The sequence below is a fragment of the Vombatus ursinus genome, unplaced genomic scaffold, assembly GCF_900497805.2.
Source record: "Vombatus ursinus unplaced genomic scaffold, bare-nosed wombat genome assembly UNPS02009835.1, whole genome shotgun sequence".
Classification (NCBI taxonomy): Eukaryota; Metazoa; Chordata; class Mammalia; order Diprotodontia; family Vombatidae; genus Vombatus; species Vombatus ursinus.
Genome location: NW_020949613.1, coordinates 308,261 through 325,311, shown reverse-complemented (window position 1 = coordinate 325,311; position 17,051 = coordinate 308,261). Strand labels below are relative to the sequence as shown.

The 17,051-nt window shown below is 38.9% G+C and overlaps 1 protein-coding gene across 2 annotated transcripts in view; it reads left to right on the top strand.

Moving 5' to 3' along the window:
• The window catches only part of LOC114036479 (glutathione S-transferase A4-like), a 61,429-nt gene that overhangs the window by 32,427 nt on the left and 11,951 nt on the right, over positions 1-17,051 (top strand). Inside the window, exons 2-4 of one of the 2 annotated variants that reach the window (XM_027852971.1) lie at positions 8,261-8,367; positions 9,905-9,956; positions 15,904-16,036. In XM_027852971.1, coding sequence (XP_027708772.1) covers positions 8,281-8,367; positions 9,905-9,956; positions 15,904-16,036 — 272 coding nt within the window. In that variant the 5' untranslated portion in view covers positions 8,261-8,280. The remainder of the gene's footprint in view (positions 1-8,260; positions 8,368-9,904; positions 9,957-15,903; positions 16,037-17,051) is intronic. The other variant, XM_027852972.1, reaches the window with a different exon arrangement.

Sequence of the window (17,051 nt, the reverse complement as noted above, 5' to 3'; positions counted from 1 at the left end):
GTGATATCTGGAGAATAAAATTAAGGGGTGAGAGAGGATTATACTGGGAGGAGAAAGAGAGAGGTAGAATGGGGTAAATTATCTCACATAAAACAGACAAAAGGCTTTTACAGGGGAGGGGAAACGGGGTAAGGTGAGAGGGAATGAGTGAATCTTATTCTCATCAGATTTGGCTTAAGGAGGGAATAGCACACACACTCAGTTGGGTATGGAAAGCTATCTTACCCTACAGGAAAATAGGAGAGGAAGGGGAAAAGAGAGCAGGGGGATGATAGAGGGGAGGGCAGATTGAGGGAGGGGGTAGTCAGAAGCAAACACTTCTAAGGAGGGACAGGGTCAAAAGAGATAATAGAATAAATGGGGGGGGGCAGGATAGGATTAAGGGGAATATACTTAGTTTTTCACAACAACGGCAACAAAGAAAGTTAAGAGAAAACTGACCAAAAGCAGTACAAAAACACTGGCACCTGAATGTTGAATGTCACTGTGTATTTGAAATGACATATTTTGGGATAGTGTGAGTCTTTAATGTTAGGTCATATTAAACTCTGAAGTCAAATTAAGCAGACTCAATGTTAGCTGAGTAGCCATAATTTTCTGATGTAACATAAAGCCAGCAACTTGAAATGAAAACATGCCACTGTTTTGATACATTTGTTTTAAGATATTAATGAAACACTTCTAAACACTGATGTGGTGTCCAGATTCTCAGATGTTTGTTGCATGAGTTTTGTTTAGTTGTCTTTTCTTTTTTTGTCCCATGAATGTCTGATATATTGCAATTGTCAAACAGGTGGTTATCTTTGTTGTATTGGCATAATCTTATGTGTGTGTCCTCACACTGCCAATCTTATTTTGTCTATTGGAGATTGTTGAACACAACAAGGGACTAGATTCTAAAATGTATTGGTACCATGTGAATGATAGTTGGGAAGAAAACTATTTGCCCATGACAGATTTCTAGATACTTTTTGCTGCTAGTTTTGTATAATATTTATGGAGCCTTTTAACAAATATTTATTTTTGTAAGCCTAAAAGTGATTCTTTGAAAGTTTAGAGAAACTTGACCAAAAGACAGTACAAAAACACTGACACTTGAAAGTTGAATGTCACTGTGTGTGTGAAATTACATATTTTGGGATAGTGTGAGCTTTTAATGTTAGGTCATATTAAACTCTGAAGTCAAATTAAGCAGACTCGATGTTGTCAGTGTAGCCATAACTTTTCTGATGTTAGACAAATAAAATCAACAACTTGAAATTAAAACATGGCAAGATTTTCTTACTTCTAAACAGTGATGTGAAGTGTCCAGACTCTCAGATGTTTGTGGTATAAGTTTGGTTAGTTGTGTTTTCTTCTCCCCCCCCCATGAATGTTTGATACGTTGTAATCCTCCAACAGGTGGTTATCTTTGTTTTATTGGCATAATCAGTGACTTGTGCATTCAGTGGTAACATCTTAGCAAGTTTTATCAGCCAAAAATACTATCAGTTCATAAATAAGGATTCAAAGATCATATGTTGAGAATGGATTTAAACTTGCTAGATGTAAAGACTGACCTTCAAGTCACTGTAGGTTTAGTTATTGCTTACTGGATTAGTTTATATGCCAGCACTGCATGTGCTGTGCATATTCTAGTGTTATTAAAGTAAAAAGTTGAACTGCAATTTTATATATATATACACATTAAATACATACATACATACATACACAAACACACACATACACACACATATATATATTATATATGATTGCTAGTATTTTTCCATTCTTTTGGATTTGTTTTACAGTGTCTTGATTTCTCACAAAGTCACTAGCTTCCAATTGCTCTATTCTAATTTTTAAGGAAGTATTTTCTTCAGTAATCTTTTGGACTTCCTTTTCCATTTGGCCAATTTTGCTTTTTAGGGCATTCTTCTCCTCATTGGCTTTTTGGACCTCTTTTGCCATTTGGTTTAGGCTATTTTTTAAGGTGTTATTTTCTTCAGTATTTTTTTGGGTCTCCTTTAGCAAGCTGTTGACTTGTTTTTCATGATTTTCTTGCATCACTCTCAGTTTTTCCTCTACTTTTCTTACTTGCATCTCAAAATCCCTTTTGAGCTCTTCCAAGGACTGGGACTGATTCATATTTTTCTTGGAGGCTTTGGATGTAGGAGCTTTGGCTTTGTTGTCTTATTCTGGTTGTATGTTTTGATATTCTTTGTCACCAAAGTAAGATAATATAGTCTGACTCTTTTTGTGCTGCTTACTCATGATCCCAGCCAATTACTTGAGTTTTAAACTCTTTGTTACGGTCAAAGTCTGTTTCCAATGTGAAGAGTGTATTGTCCCAAGCTTTGGGGGTTTGTACAGCTGTTTTCAGAGGTACTTCTACAGATGTGTAAATTTTCAGTTCTTCCAAGGTGGTACAATAAGGGGCGAGGTGTTTCCTCTCCACAGCCACAACAAGCTCCACCACAGCAGCGCTCCTCCTCACCCCAGGACCGCCCCTCAGAACTGTGCCCCAGATCCAAGCACAAATACAGCGAGAGATTCCTGCCTCAACACTGGCAAAGAGATCCTTGCAATCCCCCTCTGATCAGCCACTAGATTCCCCCTCAGTCTACGGGCCAGAAGCTCAGGAAAAAGCCGAGGCCCTGGGCCGCGCTCAAGAGTTGGGGCTGAGACCTAGCTCCTCTCTCACTGCAGTCACAGACTTTTCCCACTGACCTTCTAAGTTGTCTTTGGCATTCAGGGGTTGAGAAGTCTGGGAACCACCACAGCTGTCTGGGATTCAGTCCTTTGAGGCCTGCTCCAAGGTCACTGCGGCCTGCGCACCCACGCCAAAATGCACTCCTCTCCCTGCCTGGTGCGATATACCTTTCTGATCAACCATTCAGGCTGTCTTTGGCTGGAGATTTGTTTCACTCTGTCTTTTTTGTGGGTTCTGCTGCTTTAGAATTTGTTTAGAGCCATTTTTTTAGGTATTTGGACGGCTTTGGGAGAGTGCTCAAGACAGTCACTGCTTTCCCTCTGCCATCTTGGCTCCGCCCCCCTGCTAGTATTTTTCCATGAATAGATTCTATAAGCTGCAACCTCCGTTAAGGGGAGACTGTCATGGTGGTCTCAAGACCATCAGGCCTAATCTTATGACATTAGCCTTTAAGGACCTTCATAGTTAAGTATTTATTCAACAAGTATTTATTCATTGCTCACTATGCTCCAGGCAGGAGTAGCTAGAAGACACAGCAGATAGAGCACTGGCTTAGAGTCCAGAAGACCCATCTTCATGAGCCAAAGATGATCTCATGTACTTCCTGGCTGTGTAACCCTGGGGTAATCACTTCATCCTGTTTGCCTCAGTTTCCTCATCTTTCAAAAGAGCTGGAGAGGGAAATGGCAAACCACTCCAGTATCTTTGCCAAGAAAACCCCAAATAGGGTCATGAAGTTTCTGCAAAAAGTAGAGCAGAGTCACTATCAAACTTGTGGAACTGTGGTAAACTACAAAAATATTCAGGTTGAGGCTTAGGTCACCTTCTCACTTGTCAGAGAGGTCTGAAGCCAGGTTCCATGGGGGCGAATGGCTCCACTCAAGTTCCTGCAGGTTAGTCACTTTTGTTTTTGAACCTAGGGTATCCATTACTAAAAAAAGGTGTCTCCAGAATGGGAAACAAAAAAATGGAAGACTTGCCACCGTATCTGAAGAAAGGACTCCCACATTGTCCATGCACACTCACTATTGGTATAAAACTTTACAGATTCTTATGCAGATGGAATTTTTATACCAGGAATGATCTTGCTGAGCAGTTTCCAAAAGAAGGATTCTTTGATTTTGATAAAATAGAACGTTTTGGAAATATCCTTGAATTCTGCAACTCAATGATGAAAAAGGATGAGTCAGAGGTCTATTTTGATCAACATGTAGAAGCTGCCTTGATATTTCAACAGTCAAATTTGAGGTCTTAATGATCCCACCCAACAAGAGTGAAAACAAAAATGTGCTTTCAGCCAGTCTGGTTTTCCTTCTGTTTCTCCTCTGCCAGCTGGGGAGAAGGAAACAGAAAAGAATCTTTTGGAACTTTACAAAGAACCCTAGGAGGTGAGGAAAATTCCTATTGCTCCTTCAGTGCCTACCACTTTTCTTTACTCCACTCTCTTCCTGGACCTTTCCCCTAGTTCCAGGTCACACTAGCGATCATAAAAATGTTCTCTTTGAAAATGAATTAATAAAAGGGAATGACTTGATGACGATGGTCCTCTTCACCAACTCCTTGGAGTAGACAGGAACCTCATCTCAGCGTCTAACCCTTGGGCCCAGGTGAAGTTGGCTATAGAGTTTACTATAGGAAACACCCAAAAAATGAGGAACAATTAACATGTGCCATTAATTGCTATAATCCCATGTTGGCAACTATGAAACAAGTCTTAGATGTCATGTTGCGCAATGGAGATAGGCAAAGGACTATCAGAAGAGGCATGGTGTCCCATTATTGACGCTGAACAAGGTCAGAACCTTGATCAGGCTCAACAGGAATTGCTTAATGCAATCAAAGGTCTGTCCTAAGTAAACAGGTTGGGGAAAGATTAATAACTGCAAGCAGAATGAGAACGAACAGCCAACAGACTACTGAAAATGTCCAAGGACAATTTTTGAAAGGTACTTTATCACAAATGAACCACTTGACAATGCCGAGGAAGTGGTGGCAGCTCCATTTGTCCAAGGTCTTCTCTCAAAATTCAGAAGCAGCTGCACAATGTCTGTATTGGGTAGCAGACTAAGTCTCCAATAATTCGTAGCCATGGCAGACCAGTCTTCCTTGTCACTCTTCACTTTCTTCTCACTGTGTCCCCCCCCCCCCTTATCCAATTAGTTGCCAAATCCTGTTGATTCTACCTTCATTATTGCTGTTTAGTAAATTAGTCATGCCCTACTCTTCATGATCTTATTTGGGGTTTTCTTGGGAATGATACTGAAGTGGTTTGCCATTTCCTTCTCATGCTCATTTTATAGGTGAGGAAACTGAGGCAAACAGGGTTAAGTGACTTGTCCAGGGTCAAACAGCTAGTAAGTGTCTGAGGCTGGATTTGAAGTCAGGTCCTCCTGACTTCAGGGCCAGCAGTCTATCCACTGTATCACCTAGCTGTTACACCTCTCATATGCCAGTGTCCTGATGCAGGTCCTCATTATCTTCCCCAGAACAAGCCTGTTGGCTGTTTTTCTTGTCTCAAGCTTCTCCACAGTTGAGTCTACTCAGCTGTCAAGTTGGCAATCTTCCTAAATCAAGAGTCTGACTATGTCATTTCCTTATTCAATAAACTCCAGTGCCTCCTCATCACCTTCAGGATCAAATATAAAATCCTCTGTTTGGCTTTTAAATCCCTCAAAATCTGACCCTTTCCTAACTTTCAAATATGCTCACATTCAAATATTCCCCCCAGGTACTCTTACAGTCCAGGGACACTGACCTCCTTGCTGTTTGTCACACATGAGCTTTCCAAGAATTTTCACTGACCCTGCCTCATGCTTCCCAATATCCATCTCCTGGCTTCCCTGGCTTCTTTCAGGTCCCAAGTAATGCCCTATCTTCTGCAAGAATTCTTTCCCAGAGCAGAACCAGGAGGACATTGTACACAGTAACAGCAATATTATATGATGCATAACTGTAAATGATTCAGCTATTCTCAGCAATACAAAGATCCAAGACAATTCCAAAGGACTCAGGATGGGAAATGTAATCCACAACCAGAGAAGGAACTGATGCAATCTAAATGCAGATTGAAGCATGCTATTTTTCACTTTTTTTTTTTTGAGTTTTTTTCTCAGACACAACTGAAATGACTGAGCAACACTATGATCCAGGAAGTGTGCTAAGCACTGGAGGAGTCAGGAACACTTGAATAAAAATTGGATCTCAGACACTTACTAGCTATATGACCCTAGGAAAGTCACTTAATATCCATGTGCCTCAGTTTTTTCATCCATAAAATGGGAATATTAATAGTATCTACCTCCCAGCATTGTAAGGATCAAATGAGGTAATAGTGTAAAGCACTTTGCAAACCTTAAGGCCCTATATAAATCCTAGCTATGATCATTATTTGCTCCAACTTCAGCCACTGGTATTTCCTAAACTTTCCCTCAAATTTGGGAGGTATCCTTTATTTGGAGCTAATGAATTGACAAGATATAGCCTCCATGTCCTCTAGCCTCCCCTTTCATAGCTTCTCATCTCTTCTATGATGCCTTTCTCCTTTGAAACGACACTGGGTTCCTTTATGAACTTTTTCTGTACAAATTCTCAAAGTTTTATATGAAAAACAGAAACCAGTGACACTAGGTTAAAAGAAGATTAAGGGAATTTCAGAGTTAAGGCTAATGTTCAGGATGCATATGAAGGACTTTGGCAAAGACAATGCTCTAGGACTCCACTCCTCTGCTTACTCAAATGCATTGACGAATAGATAATTAAGTTATATAAAGGAGGGTGGGGAAGGGGCAGGTAGGTGGTGAAGTGGATAGAGTGCAAAGCCTGGAATCAGGAGGTCCTGAGTTCAGATGTGACCTCAGACACTTACTAGTTTTGTGACCCTGGGCAAGTCACTTACTGCTCTTTGCCTAGATCTTCATCTGTACAATGATCTGAAGAAGGAAATGGCAAACCACTACCACAGTAGAAAACCCTGTGAAGAAAACCTAAAATGGAGTCTTGGAGAATCAGACCCAGCTGAAATGACAAAAACAACCAAGAAGGTCACGGTCTTGGCTGCAATGACAGGAATGCAGAGATGAAGTTGCTAGTTCTGTTCTGGTATCACATGATGTTCCTTAAAGCTATTAAAGTTTTGATATAATTCAAAGTGACCCTGACACTGTCTGCAAAATTATTTTTTTTTCTTTTCAACAAATATTTATTGTTTCTTTTCCGTGCAAGGTCCTATGCTTGATGTTGGGGATTTAAGGGAAAAATGAAAACAAACTGTTTTACAACAAATTCTACTATGGGAACATGACATTTATCTGCAAAATTCTTGATAGGAACCAGGAGAAGTTTACTCTCCTCACCCAAAATAGCAGGGAAGCTTGGAGAATTCCTTTGAGGGAGGATTTTGAACATTGTTAAGCTAAAAGAGCCAGAAACACCATTAACTCCAGGCATATTGGCTGGATAGTCTCACAAAAGAGTGCTAAAGCTTCCTCTGAAGAAGGAGCCCCAACCCCAGCCCCAGATGAAAACTCTAACAACTTTAGAAACAGGATAGAACATCAGTGGGGCATACATACTTGTCTGCGAAGTGAACCATTAAAGCTATTCCAGCTGAGCCATAACCTTGGGCCCTCCTGAGTCCTATAGGTAATATTCCCATTCTCATGGGCAGCATGGGAATCCATGGGAAATTCTGTTTCGTTATGTCTTGGGTCATTTCCTTTGTCGATTTGAAATGAGCCCTTATGACAAGGTAACAAAGTATATTTTATTGGAATGGATTTCTACAGTGGAGAGGAAAAGAGGTCTTATATGTAGATCGACAGGACACTTCAGCTTCAAGAAGACGTGGCTTTATTCCTGCCTCTAACTCTACTGGCTGTGTGAGCCTGGGCAAGTTGTTTAACCTATCTGTGTCCCTGGCAACTCTCGGACTAAAAATCCCAAGACAAAGGCAGATGTGCTATCAGTGGAGGAAATCCTCTCCAGGGAGCTCACTACATAAATCAAAGCACAGGAATCTATATGATTTATTTTGGTATTCGTCCTAAATGAAAACTTTTCTATTTGATATATGGTTCCTGGGTTTTGATAGGGAATTCTACATCTGCATAACTAGGATCACTCCCAAACAATACCTGGAGTAAAACAGGGAGTTATTTGGGATCCATGATACCCAGATCTAGATGACCAACTTTGATACAATGATAAAAAATGATCCTAGTAGACATTCCTTACACAATGAAAGAAACTTTATTTTTACCTTTCAATTATACTATGTGGTCCAGGTTAAGCTGATCAGTTCCTATTCACCAAAGTCCCAAATTCATTTCAATCATTTAAATAGAACCCTGACTAGCTGCCTTCAGCCTGGTATTGGGAAAAATGGGAAGTCTGAATCCTGACCTTCACATGATTCTCCTCCCTCTTCTCCCCTCCCCCATCTACACTCTGAATCATTGGCCCTGAGAGTTTGGGCTTTTCTCATATATACCCAGTAGAGCAAAGACTACAAAAAGGACAGTTTTTATATCGAGGTCCTGGTCAGGCTGTTTGTTCTCTCTTGTTTGTCAGAAAACCAGGAATTGAGAATCATGGCTGCGAAGCCCAAACTGTATTACTTCAATGGCAGAGGCAGAATGGAATCCGTGCGCTGGCTCCTGGCAGCTGCTGGTGTGGAGGTAGATGCTTCGTTTCTTACATTTGTTCTTTTTCTTCAGATTAAGTGAATACTTACTAGAGGAGAAATCACGTGGAACTTACTTAATGACTCCCTCCAAACAAGGGGTCTAATTATTGTGATCACCATCTTTTTTTTTTTTCCCCTTTAACAGTGAACTGAGTCTCAGGAGCAAGTTGAAAGTCACATTTATTTTGATAATTAAATGTTGGTTGAGTTCCCCTTCTGAAAGTGTAAACAGAGCATAGTAGCTGGACTTTGATTCAGCAGATGTAGATCCAAGTCTTGGTGACATGACCAGCTAACTACACACCTTTAGGCAAACCTCCTTGCCTCTGAGACTCAGTTTCGTCATTTGTAAAATAGAGGAGTTTAATTAGATTATCTCTGAGATCCTTTGTAGCTTTAACATTCTGTGATTCTGTGATCTTTGCCTATAGTGTAACTGAAAAATATAAAGGAACAGAGGTTGTGTTAGTTTCTAAAGAGATTTAAACAATCTACATTTTTGTAGACTTTTAAAAAAAATTCAGTCAGGATTGGGGAAGGTTCAGATTCCTTATATATAAGATCTTCCTAAAGTCTTTGCAAAGTTTCTAAACTTTTAAGCATTAATAATTTAGATTGATATGCTAGAAAAATTTTGTAATAATCTTTCTGGTGGTAATGAATGATTTTTCTCCCTCCTCTCTTATATTGGCAAATCACTTCACCTCTCGGGGTTCAGTTTCCTCTCTTGCCAAATGAGGAAATTAGAGGAGCCAATGTCCAATGTCCCTTTCAGTTCTGCCTACTTCATAGGATGTGAGGGACTTCAGTTCTGCTAATCAAAGGACCCTACTCTGTGGCAGGATGGAAAATAGAACTACTTTGTGGACAGATGTGTCATGTGGTTACTGTAAACTTGAACAAACTTCTTTTCAAATATTGAAAAGGTATTTCTTTTGTACCTGCAACCTAGGTTAGGTCTAAAGCTCTGCAGAGGTCTTAAGAGAACCCTGGGTGGACACACATATTAGGTTAATATGTAATGAGTGTATTACTGCTATTCTAAATGAATTAAAATTTTAAAAAATAGATTTACAATTACAATATATCAAAATTTGGCTATTTTAATGTCTATGTTAGAAATATCAATAGATAGAACCCACATAAACAGAAGCTCTTTGTGTGGGTCCTACATCAAGAATGCAAAGGGGGATTCTGAGAATAAAAAGTTTGAGAAGTGTTGGATGAGAGCATCACAGAATAAAAGGTAGAGCTGGAAGACACCTTGGAGGTCATTTAGTCCAAGGTCCTCATTTTTGCAGATGAGGAAATTGAAGCCCAGAGAAGTTAAAGGACTTTCTCAGGGTCACCCAGCCAGAAAACAGGTACCTAAGGCACCTAAGGTACTCAAGGCAGTTTTGGAACTCAGGTCTTTGTGACTCCTACTCCTGTGATCTACTCATGAAACCATGATCTCTAAGGTCCCTCCCAGTGGTAACATTTCATGATTCCATTGCTCTGAGACTCTCATGTGTCCTTCTCCTTTCTAGTATGAAGAAGTGCTTTTCAAAACAGCTGAAGATTTTGAGAATTTAATTAAGGGTGAGTTCAAAGAGCTGCTGCTGTGCTGTGCTAGTCCATGCAGATCAGATTAATTCCCATTGCCTTGCCTGAAAAGACATGCAAAAAGTCTCCAAGATCCCTCATAGCCCTAAAATTCTCTGATTCTACAGTTGTGAAAAAGTATGTTATGAATCATATCATGGACGGGGAATTACATGGAACAGTACACATGTGTGCTTCTCTGTACCTCAGAGGTAGGGTTTGAATTTCAAAACAACCACATCAGGGAAGAAAGCAAGCTTCTTTCCTCCTGAAACAAAGGGCCCTTGGCTTCTACAGAGGAATCCTGGTGGAAGTAAAGAATGATGGGATTTAAGACTGGAAAGGTTAGGTTGGAGTTGGGTCATGTCATTCCCTGAATGTGAGGAAAGAATAGGCAAATGGGAGTTATTGAAGTTTTTTTTTTTTTTTTACTTGTAGAAATAACTTGATATTACTGTGTTTCCTTGTTGTTTCCTGGACTGTAAAGTGGGAATGATGATATAGTAGCTGCCTCCTAGAGCTGTGAGGATCAAATGAGATAATATTTTTTCAAACACTTAGTATGGTACCTGGCACATAGTAGGCATTTAATAAATGCTTATTTCCTTTTTTTTTTTCCCAGAAGTGTACCCCCCAGCCCCCACTCCCATGGAAATTAAAACTTTTTCCTTTGAAGCACAGTTCTAGCTCTCTATAAACTATCTTTACTTAGGGCAGTTACTTGGTGCAGTGGATAGCCTGCTGAACCTGGAGTCAGGAAGACCAGAGTTCAAATCTTTCCTCAAACACTTGCTGTGTGACCTTTGTGTTGTGTGATCCTGAGTAAGTCACTTAACTTTCAATCTCAATTTCCTCATCACTAAAATGGTTGATGGTTGTTGTGAGGATCAAAGGAGATTATATATGCAGTGCAAAGTTCTTTGCAAACTTTAAAATATAAAAATGCTAGCGACTGGTTACAACCTTGAGTAAGGAGAATGAGGGGCTGGCAGACTTGACCTAGCTCAAGAAGGTGAATAGACACTATGCCAGCCCTAGGCCTTATAATGAACCAAATAAAAATTTAAAATTCATACAAAGTTCTTTACAAGTAGTATTATTCCCATTTTACAGATGAGAAAACTAACATTCAGAGAGGGTAAATTAATCCTCCAGGGCAACACAACTAGTAAGTGGTAGAACCTGGATCCAAACCCAGGCCACCTGATTTTAAATCTAGTGCCCACTATACAATACTACACTACTGTGACCTAAAGAGTACCAGGAAGTCCCCATCTAGTCTCTGTTGTAGAGTAGCTCTCATAAATGAAATTCTGTAGGTGTAAATTTTAATCTGTTTAGGCATATTCTTGTAAAACATAAGCACCAGGATAACGGTTGCTAATACCAGAATATGAATTAGCTTTCATTCACTGGATAAGTGTGTACTAAATGACTAATATTTGAGGCGCTCTGAGCTAAGTTGCTCAGGAAAATAAAAGGATAAACAAAACAGGGGTCCTGCCCTCAAGAATTTTACAATCTAGTTGAGATGAAAATCTCTAAGATCCCTTATAGTTATGATTGTATAATCCTGATTTTTACCCCCAAATTATACATATATAAACATTAGAACATTACTGGTATATAAAAGCAGTAGAAAGTACTGAGGATCAGAGAATCAGAAAATCAGAGGATCAGAGAAGATCGCATGGAGGAAGTGGTGTTTGTGTTGGATCCCCCATGATGGGTAGAATGCCAATAGCAGGAGATAATAGGGAAAGGCATTCCAGGAGAAAGGCACAGAAGTCTATGTATGGAGTTTGACCAGAAATCCATGAGGAGCATAATGAAGAGGTGTCAAATTCCTGGCAAGCTGCCCTTAAGTGAAGCAGAAACCACATTAGAATGTAATTGGGAAACATTTAAGAAAATAAATATAATAAATAAATAAAAATAAAATAAATACAACACAGATAATGTTAATTTGTGGTTTTCTAAGTCGATAAGTAGTCCCCATAAAGATTCATTTCTACGTAGCACAGTCGATGGAGTGCCAGCCTAGTAGTCAGATAGATTCCTCTTCCTAAATTCAAATCTGAGGTCACACACTTACTAGCTGTTTGACCCTTGGTATATCACAGCATTAATCCTGTTTGCCTCAATTTCCTCATCTGTAAAATGAGCTCGAGAAGGAGATAGTAAACCACTCTAGTATCTTTACCAAGAAAACCCTAAAAGGGGGCACAATGATTTGGACGTGACTTAAAAATGACTAAATAACAACAAATATGAAATGTGGTTGGAAGAGTCCACTGGATCTGGACTGGGGGTGGGGGAGGATGTTCTTTGGACTTTATTAAGGAGAAAATAGGAACCAATCAAAGTCTTTTTTTGAGCAATGACAGATAACGTGATCAGACCTGTGTGTCAGAAAGATTAATCTAGTAGTATGTTGGATGGAATGGTCAGGAGGTACCTGTTGAGAGATAATTGCAAAAGAGGCATAGGCTCATAGAAATAGAGAAAGAAGGTTCCTGAGGTCATCTGTCTAGCCCTCTCATTTTACAGATGAGGAAACTGAAATTGAGTAAAGTTAATTGAGTTGATCATGGTCACAGAGGCACAAGTACAAAGCCAAGATTCTGGTAGAACCTAACTGCTCTGGTTTAAAATCTAGAAGTCTTTACACCACACCACAGTGTCTCTTCTTACAGGTGAAAAGTGATGAGGACCTAAATGTGGAGCATTGAGGTAATGGGCTAAAGAGGCAGTGGGGATGGTAAGGATGGCACAGAATTGACAGGACCTGATGGCTGATTGGATATGTGAGATAGGGTGAAGGAGAAGTTAAGGATGGCCTTGGAGTGGTGAGTAGGAGTCCCTGAAAATGGTAGTGTCATTGGCAAAAATAAACAAGTCAGAAGGAAGGTCAGTGGTGTTTTCTTTTTATTTTTTTTTGGGGGGGGTGATGAGGTAGAAGATAAATGAGTTCAATTTTAAATACATGGAATTTGAGATGCTAGTGTTACCTCCAAGTAGAGATGTCCATCAGGCAGCTGAAAAGGGGAATATGAAACTAGTCAAAGAGGTCAGGGCTAGAGATGTTCCCATTAGAATTCTGACTGGGTTTGACAGGTGAGCCTTATCTTGCATGGCCACAGATGGCATGCCCCTTTCAGCCAATTTCAAACTATGCTGCCTGCACACTGGCCATACTCCTCATCCCCATCACACCAGAACTCATGCTCTAACTCTAACATCCTGGATTCTGATAGGTGTGTTTGGCCAATGGGACACTTCCAAATCCTTCTGCCATAAGCATAGCTTTCTTGATTTCTATCTTTCCTTATTGCATTGTTTTTCCCCTTTGGAGCTGCAAGCTTCTACAGAGCTAGAAATGTCTTGCTTAGGTTTTTATACCTAGCACTTAGCAGAGTGAATGGCATATAGTTAGGTACTTAAAAAAGGCTTTTTCATTCATTCTTTCATTTAGACTTAGGAGTTCCACATACAGAAGGGATAGCTGAAGCTATGGGAAAGGATAAAAAGCACTGAAAGATGGTGTAGAAAACTGAAAAGAAGAGAGCCAAACACTGAGCATTAGGGAATGGATTTTTGCCATAGGAAGTCATTTGGTGACTTTTAGAAGAGCAGTTTCAGTAGTTTTGCTGGTAGTTTCTGTAGCCATAAGGACAAATGCAAACTGCCTCCTCTCCCATCCCCCATTCTCACATGAAAATACTGGTACATAACTGGTACGAAATGGTTTACACTGGTATGCATATGGTGTCCTTGGAGAATGGTAATAGTCCAGTTTTACCACTGCATGGGATAAATGAAGGTAATAGATGAATTAAAAATCAATTATCAAGCATTTACTATGTTCCAAGTACTATTCTAAAATCTGAGAGTACAAAAAAATCAACAACAAATGAAGACAATGTCTTATATTTTAATGGAGGAGTCAACACGGATAGAAGAATGGTGGTCAAGAAGGGATATTTTGATTTGGAAAGTTACTGTGGTGGAGTGGGGCCTTAGAGGAATAGATTGATATAACCTTTCCAGCAGCAATGGATTTAACTGATTTGATTATGGTTCCAGCCTTGGAAAGGAGGCAGAGGCTACAAAGAGTATGAACCAGGGGCAAAGTGGCTACTGCCAAAGAGACAGCTGGGAAAAGAAGGGAAGCATGGATCGGGCCAGTCTGCTATAGGAGACTCCTGAAGCATTCACCAATCTGACAAAGTGCCCCAGATCAAGAGTTCTAGAGTTGAAAGGGTTAAGTTTACAATGTATCTCCTCTGGGCCAGTGAACAAAGGCAGCTGGTCTGGCCAGAAGAGGGATGGGAAGTAAAAAGTGATGGGATACAAGCCTGAAAAGATTATGGAGGTCATAGAAAAGTTTGAATTTTTATTTTTTAGTCTTATGGTAATTCTTTAATAGATTTTTAAAATGACAATAAAGCTCATGCTTTGACAAATTTTAGTAAGTAACCTAATTACAACAAAAGTCTCTAGACAAATAAATCTGATTTGTTACTATATAAGCACAGCATTGCCCTTTTATGGTACCAAAAGGAGCAGGTTTTAAATTTAGCAAATAAATTTTAGCTTAATGAAAATCATCCATTTCTACATATTTTACTCATAAAACTTAAACAGAAAATAATAAGATTAAATTTTTTATTTACTTAAAATGCAAGCATCCAGTGAATCAAAAGGTATGGAGAAGTTTGGTTTCATACGAACCCCTACATTATTTCTCAGGTATTACCTTTTATTTGTAAGTCATTAAGTTCACAGGTTTAAACATTAAGTCAGTATAAATACAAAATAAACACAACATATGTCAGCAAAGCTATGTGACCACTTAATTTTTTATAAAAGGGAGAGAATGTAATTAAAAACCCAGTTAAAGATTTAATCATTACTACTCAAAGCAGAAATACGCTATTCTGTGGTACTGCTTTATCTCTGTAAAATCACAAATACAGCTCCTGCCTTCACCATAGCTACTTATGCAAAAATAAAGAGTCTGCAGTGAAAAGTTTTGCCCATCTTGTTCAACATGTTGAGGTTTGTCTGCTAACTGCTCAAAAACCTGAAGAACTTCCAACATACAGTCCACTTAACATTTATCACATTTAAACAGAAGAGTATTAATGTGTTATATACAAAAGCTACATTACAAAGTGGGAGTTACGAGAGATTTTTGCGCAAAGAAGTAATTTGATAATTGTCATCCTTCCAAAAGAATAGTTAAGAAGGACAGATTGGAAAAAAACCAGAGACTGGAGGTATGGAGATCAGTGAGAAACATCTTGGAACAATCTAGATGGGCGCTGATGAGAACTAGGGTATGGCAACGGGAGCTGGAGAGAGGATGGATCAGTTTATCAACAAGCATTTATTAAGCATCTATTGTGTACCAGCTACTATCTGAGGCATGTCAAAGATGAAAAAATGAAAGTCTTTTCTCTCAGTGAGCTTATGTTCTTTAAAAAGAAGATTATATATATATATATATGTATATATATATATATATATAATTTATATAGCACTTTAAGGCCCACAAAGCTCTTAACAAATGTAATCCTTACAACAACCCTGAAAACTTAGTACTATTCTGATTTCTATTTTACAGATGAATAAGCTGATGCTAACAAGTTAAGTTATTTTCCCAGGCCCACATAGCTAGCAAGTGTCTGAGACGGGATTTGAAATCTGGTCTTCCTAATTCCAAAGTCTAGAACACTGTCCACTGTGCCATTTATGTAAGTAAAAAAAAGGGGAAGGGAATAAATATGTATTAAATAGGTCTTGTAACCATCTTTGGCCTCAGTTTCCTCCACGGTGAAATGAGAGAATTAAACTAGAGGACCTCTACTGTCCCTTCTGGTTCTAGCACTATGATTCCATGACCGTACTCCAATGACTTGATTTCTCTTTCTGTTTTTAGGTGGAATACTAATGTATCAACAAGTGCCAATGGTTGAAATGGATGGAATGTACATGGTACAAACCAGAGCCATCCTGAAATATATAGCTGCAAAATATGACTTGTATGGGAAGGACCTGAAGGAGAGAGCAATGTATGGTAATCATTGCATGCTTATAATTGAACATTAAAAACCACCTTTTTCATTTTGGAAAACTTATTTTTAATAATTGAGATTGGCAACTGATTTGTCCTGGGTCATATGACCAGTAGAGTTCAAAGGCAAGACTTGAACCCAGAAAATCCTGACTCCACGGTTTGCTGTTTATTCATTAAAACCTCTGTCTCTCAATGAAATTGTGTTCAACAGTTATCTTCTTTATTATATAAAAGCAATAACGTGTTCATCAGCATGTTATGAATACGTAAAATTTTCTAACTTCCTTTCCCCATCTGAGATGCTTTTCACTGAGGTTGGCCTTGTAGCGGGTATCTCTACCAGGTAAGACCAACAAAGTAGTGGCAGGTCAAAAGAGAAAAAAAAAATCTCTAACTTCAAAGTAGATAGCTGACTTTAAAGAAATGATATTGACTTTTGTATACTACTTATCAATCAATTCATCAATAAACATTTATTAAGCATCTACCATGTGCCAGGCATGTGCTATGCTCAGAGGCCACAAAAAGGCAAAAAACAGTCTCTGCCCTCAAAGAGCTTATATTCTAATGGATTGCTTATGGAATATACTCCCACCAATATTTTAAGGGCAGTATGCAATGGGCTGGCCCACCCACAGATACCTAGATGACTTGCTCAGAAAATAGGAAATAATGGCTTTGGAGCTCAAAAAAACAACCCAATAATCCTATTTTGAAAAAGCATGAGTCCAAAAACAATAAATGTCTTCACTACTTATTTACTCAATGAAAGTGAAGGTGTTTAAAAAATTAACATCTATGTTTAATAACTTATCATAGAGAGGTCATGTTATATAATGGAAAGCAATCCATTGGAGGAATCATCCACAAGCATTTATTAAGCACCTACTATGTGTTAGGTGCTGTTCTAGGCTATGGGGATACAAAAACAAAAAATTAAAATATTTTTAAACAGTTTTTATTCCTAAGGAGTTTTTTATGTTCTGGAGTCAGAAAGAACTGGATTCAAA